The sequence below is a fragment of the Arachis ipaensis genome, chromosome B4 (assembly GCF_059453495.1).
Source record: "Arachis ipaensis isolate K30076 ecotype BB chromosome B4, ASM5945349v1, whole genome shotgun sequence".
NCBI classification, from domain to species: domain Eukaryota; kingdom Viridiplantae; phylum Streptophyta; class Magnoliopsida; order Fabales; family Fabaceae; genus Arachis; species Arachis ipaensis.
The window spans coordinates 13,565,198-13,572,970 of NC_142439.1; the positions used below are offsets into that span (position 1 = coordinate 13,565,198).

A 7,773-nucleotide genomic window follows, 5' to 3' on the forward strand; every position below is an offset into this window, starting at 1 on the left:
TTTTCTTTTTTTGTATTGGAACATTCCAGTCTTTTATTATTATTATTATTATTATTATTTTGGTAATTCGAGTGTTATTGCTGCAGCATTTCTAGAAATTGAGCTCATAAAGTACCGGGATTTTTTACTTAAATAAAATTTGAAAATTACAATGTCACTATTAACTATTTAATTATTTATATTTGTATGGTAATTTAATGGTGACATGCAGTTGTTACTGTTAATCGTTAATAATTATTAAATGATAATTTAGTTAAATTTTTTAAATTATTTAATAATTTTTTATTAATTTTACATAAAAACAATAATTATGTGCAAGTTTTTACCTGATTTAGTTATTAAAATTTTCTGGTGAGCTGTGTTCGTTTAAGTCGTTTTGTTTTGTTTATTGTTGAATTTTGTTTGTTGTGTATTTTGCTTGGTTTCTTATTACTCATATATAATAAAAATACCAATAAGAATAAAGAAATTCTTTTTTTAGGAAAAATAGATTAGATGAGGAATAAAAAATTTTACTAACTTTATAAAAATATGTATATTATACATGATAAATTTTTTATTATAAAATAAACAATTTTTACTGTTCATTAAAAAAATACAATAATTTATAAAATTACCATAACCATAATATTAATATTAAGAATAAGAGCAATAATAAAAATAAAAATAACATATATGTTAGAGAGCGAGGAAATTAACTAAAACCGTTAAAATGTGCCAACTCATCGAGTGAGTTCGTTTACCCATTTAAATAGGTGAATTTTACCTCTAAAATTAAATTTGTTTAAATTTTGGATTAAATAGATTGAATTCGATTAATCCAAAAAAATAATGAGTTAAATTCGTAGACTAAACGAGTAGTCTATTTATTTATCTTTTTACATTCTTAAAAAAAAATAACACTTTCAACAGTTATTTTTCTTTGGACTCGACAAAAAAATTCAACTTACCAACTAAAAAAATGCTGTTTATTTAAAATTTTTGACCTAAAAAATATTTTTATCAAAATATATTTCAAAAAATAAAATAAAAAGATAAATAAGTCAATCTATTTAATCCATCAAACTGAAATATTATCACGTGTCAATAAGGTTTTGTTTGGATGTAAAAAAGAAAATGGAAGGAAAGAAAATAAGAAAAAAGAAAATGAGAAGAAAGAAAATAGAAGAAAAAATAGAGTAATTTGTATGGTATTTGGATGAAGAGAAAATAGATAGAAAGAAAATAAAAAGAATTTTTTTTTTTGATGGAAAGAAAAATGAAAAGAAAAAAAATCATACTAGTATAAAATTACATTAATACCCTTATCTATATTATATATAAATTATAATTTATTAATAATAAAGAATAAATGTGTAATTTTATTTATATTTGCAATATTTTTCTTCATTTTTATCTCGTCCTTAAAATGAAAATATTTTAATAGGTTTCACATAAATTTTTTTCTTTTCACTTTATTTTCTCTTCAAATTCAAACAACAAAAAACTTATTTTTCCATCTATTTTCTCTCGTTTCATTTTCTTTTCCTTCAAATTCTCGTTATCCAAACAATGTAGCAGAATTAAACGAACCAACCTATTTCGTCTATGAATTTTAACGGGCCAATCCTAGAGCCGAACTGGCTTATTTCACAGCCGTAGAACTAACATTGCTGCCGTTACTTGTGGGCTGCCTGGGAGGTCAATAGTCGGTACTGCCCTCACAACCTTCTTTCGTCACACTATGACCGCTCATGCACTGTCGGCGAAGAAATTCCAAGGGCATTATGGTCAAATCAGATCACCTCCAAGCTTCGTCATTGGACGGTCACCACGAGTTCATGACCGACACAGCGACCTCACAAGATGCGTGTCCACCAAGCAGCCAAAACGACGTCGTCACAGTTGGTATTTCCAACAGCACCCTCTTCAGGGGCATTTCGGTAATCTCAAAACGGCAGAATAGAAACAGCGAAACGCTTCGTATCTTAAATAGTGGGGAATCTACTCCTCTCTTTCTTTATAACTCTCAGAACACAACACACTTTTCATTTTTTCTTTTTTATTTTTCCTTCTCTGCTAATTTTATTTCCCCCTCGAGTCTCGACGCACGCACCAAAACGACCCTTCTCGGTTCAAAAGCTTCACCGTTTCGGTTTTCATGGCTAGGGTTTCGTATTCTGCTTCATGATAATGTTCCGAGAAAGTAGAAACAACTCGTTCACTCCTTCAATTCCTCAGTTTCAATATAAAACGACGCGTTTCATCACTGAATGCGTTGATTCCTTTTCTTCTTCTTTCATTTCTCTCTTGACGGGTAATAATAATATTCCACTCCGACGCTTCCTTTTCTCTCTCCATTTTTATTTGGCGCTTGAAGCTTACGGTTTTTTTCAAATGTGCGACGATTTCAAGTGAATAATGCATGTGCTCTTCGTGGTTTTATTTTTTTTTTTTGTCATTTATTTTCATTTTAGTTCCCACCGGGGGGAGTGTGGTGTGCTGGACTGTGAGATTTGTTGTGCTTGTGCTTGTTATGTGTTGAATTTCTCGCTTCAATAAGTTTGTGTGCGTGGTTGGATTTCTTATATTTTTTCTCTTGTTGCGGAATTGGTTTCTTAATTGCTGAGTAACGGAGCTGTGTTCTCATTTTGGAGAACACAGTGAGTTCAACATTTTGATATTAAGATATGATTGGAGTCAGCTAGTGTTGATGCTTCTTATTGGTACTGAGCTGGTGACTACTACTTGATTTTTTAGGGTTCATTTTGAGTGTGAAATTGAAGAGAGTTTTCTTTTTAGTTTCTGATTTATGAATTTGATTTCAATTATTTAGTCTTACTTTAGAGGCTATGAGCTTCGAGCTGCTTTGCAGAGATGTTGATGTGGTTAACACTTGGGGGAATAGGTGCCACTATGTGGTGTTTATGTGCTGCCATGCATTAGTGTCTACAGTGGCTGAAATTTAACGATTTGTTTGCTCCATTTATCTGGAGTTAAAAGTGTAACTATTTACAATAGTTATCTAGCATTACATGTTTTTCCATTGTTGATTTCACAATGTATGTGGTTTAATTTGACTTCTCTTAGCGTTTTTTTTCCATTTGTAGCTTATTTGTTCAGTTCTTGTGTGTTTCATGCTTGTTGAATTTTACAACATTAATTGTTGATTGAGAAGTTTCCCATGAGTTCTGCATGTTGTTATTTATGCTATCTGTTGTTAAGAATTCAATGTTATAAGAATTCAATGTTATAAAACCCTGGTTAAGGTGCAACACCAGCTGTCTGTCTAAAATTTTTTTAGTCATTATGTGAACTTATATTCCATGCAGTTGCCGTTAACAGTCGTGGCAGTTCTGGTATGGAAATGTATGATGCTTCTGGAATTAGAAAGTAGAATCCCAGATGCTTACTTGGTCATTTTTATAAAATTTTGTGACTTTTGGAATTTGAACTTTGATATATCCAGTTTCCTGAATGATTTGCATATTCACATCGTATGTTCGCTTTGGTAGTGATGGTCAATAATGTGTGTATGGTTTTGGCTTAGATTGAAGGTGCAAATTTAAATTCCCAATTTGTAAGTCCTAATCCTGAACAAACTTTAAGTCATGCTGAACAAGGGAGCTCCTGAGTTTGTAGTTGATCAGAATTTGTATTACCCTGCTGCCACCAATTATGGGTATTACTGTACAGGTAAATCTCAAACTATCATGTCACTGCTTATGTTTGGATTTATGTATATGTTCCTCACTTTTTATTTGCTATTTATGATGGTTAGGATTTGAATCACCCGGGGAATGGGAGGATCACCACCTTGGGATTTTTGGTGTAGATGGTTATGGTCCTGACCACCTGGTGAGTACATCCTCTGTCTTCATATGTTCAATTTTGGATTGGTGTATGATTTTATTGTTCTTATTTCTCTTTCCCCAGGGTGCACAAACTGATCCTTATGTATATTATAACCATGGATATGCACAGTCTCCCTACAATCCATATAATCCATACATTCCTGGTGCTTTGATAGGAGTTGATAACTCGTTTGGAGGAGGACAACATTATTATACCGTCCCCAGCTATCAAGATCCTGTTTCTTCACCTGCTTATATTCCCCTTGTATTTCAACCAGATACTTTTTCTGATGGTTCTGTGGACTCATTTGGAACCGGTGCTTCTGTCAGTAAACCTGATGGAAGAGGTTTGAAACATAAGTTCAATTCAGCTTCTGGTAACTTTTATAGGAACTCTTCAAAACTTTTATCAAGTCAGTCAAGTTCATTGGCCAGGGTATCGGAAGGGTCGAGAGCTAATGATGGGAGGAAGAAAGATTTGAGGCACACAAATGTTTCTGGGAGTAATTTTCTCAATGTAGCTTCATCAGCTGTCCATCAGGTTTGAAATTTTATTTCTTGATTAGATTTTGATGTTTTTCCTTATTACTTGCTGATGGTTGAGGAACTATTATGTGAAGTTAAAGATTATTCATCTAAATGTTATGATTGTCGGATGGCAAGCATGTGTATATAGTGTGGGGAGAGTTGGATGGGCATTAGGTTTTCTCGGTCTTAGAGGTCCTTATGTTGAAAAACGTTCTTGTGGTCTGATACTTGGATGTGAACTGAATTTTCTTTTCAGAAAATAGAAATGTAAATAAAATCTTGATAAGTGGCTGATAGATAATCATTTACCTTTGTCTTTGGTAGGTTAGAAATTCAGGTGTGTCAGGACATACTGTGGATACTTTATCCAATGGAAACATTGGACCTTATCATAATCAATTGAAATTAGGTCCTCCTTCAAACAGTGGATTTTCTGATTTTGGATATAATGCTAATGGACAGTCTGCGTTTACTAAAGTTCGGCCAAAGCCACACTTTGGTAAGTTACTAAATGATGGAAATGGAAGCTCTAATGTATTGGGGGAGCAAAACCGAGGTCCTAGAATTAGTGGATCTAAACATCAGCCGTCTGTTAAAGCCTATACAACAAAGGCAGGAGACAGTAACGACCAAGGAAACATTGTAATTCATGCTGATCATTATAACAGGGAGGACATACCTGTTGATTATGAAGATGCAAAGTTTTTTGTTATAAAATCATATAGTGAGGATGATGTGCATAAAAGTATCAAATATAATGTGTGGTCATCAACACCTCATGGAAACAAGAAGCTCCAGACTGCTTATGATGATGCAAAGAAAATAGCAGCTGAAAAATCTGGAGTTTGCCCTATCTTCTTATTTTATTCTGTGAGTATCCATTATCAAGATATTTCTGATGAGTTTATATTCTGGTTGCTATTTTCGTATGTGATATCTGTTTGTTATTTTTTTATTTTGATTTTGTTTCTCTAATGCAGGTTAATGCAAGTGGCCAGTTCTGTGGTGTTGCGGAGATGGTAGGTCAAGTTGATTTTAATAAGGATATGGACTTCTGGCAGCAAGATAAATGGAATGGGAACTTTCCTGTAAAGTGGCACATGATAAAAGATGTGCCAAATTCAAATTTTAGACACATCATACTAGAGAACAATGAAAATAAGCCAGTAACTAACAGCAGAGACACACAAGAGGTGTATATTGTTTCTCCTCAGCAGTTCCTTTATTAAATTTTGAATTAGCAGGCTTATTTATGGTGTTTGCTACCACCTAGTATTTTTGTACTTCATGAAGTATGACCATAAAAATCAATGAAAAAGTTACATATGAAGTCCTGTTTTTGCATTGGTCAAACTTAATTCAAATGTTAACCAAAATGTCACTTTCTCATTGGCCTGATCATAATACCTTACCATCACATAAAATATTTTTCTATTTCATGTGAGAATCCACCTTCACTTATTCGATTTTATTTTTCTATTTTTTTTTTTTGTGTGCATAGCTTTACCTTTCACTGAACTATTTAGTTGTGTATTGTGTGTATATAGATTGTTGCAAATTATCTAGTGTCTGGTTTTGTAATATCATTTATCAGTTGCAAGGTATCATCTGATGCAGTGATTGAGCCAATGAAGTCTGTTTGATCGTTTTGTCTAAACCTTGACATGTGTCATGTATAAATAGTATACACCTGGTTCCTCATTATTGTTGATTTGAAACTAATTTTATGGTTGTGAAAAAAAAGATTAAGAATGGGTTCTTTTTGGATTGGGAATTAAGTATTGGTTTACAATAATGAATATGATATTGGTCTTCATATTTTTCTAGTTTGATTTGTATCTTAGTTTTGAGGTTTGGTCATTGGTATTATGGCTAAATGATATCATTCTTTCTTCAAAAAAGATGATGACCTTGTTCTGACTTCGATAAGTTTTGTTTCTCATCAGTTGTGATTGTGCCTATCTCTTATAATTATATTGTAAGCCTCTAACATTGACTATTTAACACCTTTGCTCATGTGCAGGTAATTTTCTTGAAGGGTTTGGAAATGCTAAAGATATTCAAAAATTATACTCTGAAAACATCATTGCTTGATGACTTCAACTACTATGAAAACCGCCAGAAGATCATACAGGATGAGAAGGCCAAGTTGTTAATCAAGAGTTTTGAGGGTCCTTTATTTTTTCCAGCATTGGAGGCTCCGCAAAAGTTGAATTTTGACATACCTCCCATCAATGATGAGAAAATTTTCAAGCTTGAGAATGATTCTGGCAGCTTACAAATGAAGACCTCAATATCAATTCCTGATCCTGTTGTCAGTAAACCAGAGGTTACTACTAATTCCGCAGATGAGAAGGTTGAGAAAACTATGGGTGACAAACAAGATATCTCTTCTATCCTAAAGATTGGTTCAGTCACCATCACGCCAAAGCCGGTTGAAACTAAACATGGCATTGGCGTTGGAAATAAAGAACCTATGAATGTTGTTACAGTAGGCTCAATGCAGGTTGAAGTTAATGGAATTTCCAAGTCATCTGGTTCCTTAAAGGTTGGCAGTATTTCGCTAGATACAAGAGCATTACAGCTTGGAAAAGTTGATGGTGCTGTTAAGAGTGGCTCTAAACGTTAGAATTTTGCATTGCATTGTATTTCACCTTTCAGTGCTGAATAGGCTAAGTAGTGTCAAATGTTGCAAATTTCATCATCCAATTGAGAAATCAGCCAAAGCATAATTCCCTATATCTATGATTTCTCTCATGTTTGTGTAAACAAGAGCTCTTTCTGCCATGTTTTCAGTGTTATTCATTTTGATTTGACTCGAGCTGAGAAAGTGTATCCCATGACATGAATGGGCAAAAGTGATTGATTAAGAACCAGCTGTGTTTATAAGGCTCTATTGGGTTCCCCCCCACCCCCCCCCCCCCCTCTCAATCTTAATGGTGTTACTTGTCTCCATTGAAAACAAAAAATGTTTGTACCAAAGTCTAAAAGAATACACCTTTGGTTTTTTTTTTTTTTTTTTTTGTCATGCGAACAGATGGGAATTGGGAAGGATTAGAATTTAGAAACAACCACCAGTCCACCAACAGATTGATGCCTCCTGTTTAGTAGATTTTGGACAATAATGAATAGGAAAAGTATTCTTTTACCAAAGTCTAATGGTGTTACTTGTCTCCATTGAAAGCAAAAAATGTTTGTACCAAAGTCTAAAAGAATACACCTTTGGTTTTTTTTTTTTTTTTTGTCATGCGAACAGATGGGAAGGATTAGAATTTAGAAACAACCACCAGTCCACCAACAGATTGATGCCTCCTGTTTAGTAGATTTTGGACAATAATGAATAGGAAAAGTATTCTTTTAATCTAAAATATTTGACTTTTTTGATTTCATTACTGACATTTGAAAGTATTTT

At 33.2% G+C, this 7,773-nt stretch overlaps 1 protein-coding gene across 2 annotated transcripts; it reads left to right on the plus strand.

Annotated features, from left to right (window-relative positions):
* The first annotated feature begins 1,935 nt into the window (after positions 1–1,935).
* LOC107638888 (uncharacterized) lies at positions 1,936–7,257 on the plus strand. 2 transcript variants are annotated; one of them, XM_016342288.3, is made up of 7 exons: positions 1,936–2,296; positions 3,530–3,675; positions 3,761–3,837; positions 3,916–4,374; positions 4,686–5,231; positions 5,342–5,554; positions 6,385–7,257. In XM_016342288.3, exons 2-7 carry the CDS (start codon positions 3,591–3,593, stop codon positions 6,988–6,990), a joined length of 1,986 nt encoding a protein of 661 aa, XP_016197774.1. In that variant the 5' UTR covers positions 1,936–2,296; positions 3,530–3,590; the 3' UTR covers positions 6,991–7,257. The 2 variants fall into 2 exon arrangements, with proteins under 2 accessions (XP_016197774.1, XP_020976449.1); XM_021120790.2 differs by having other exon boundaries at positions 2,001–2,296; positions 4,824–5,231.
* Positions 7,258–7,773: the final 516 nt, after the last annotated feature.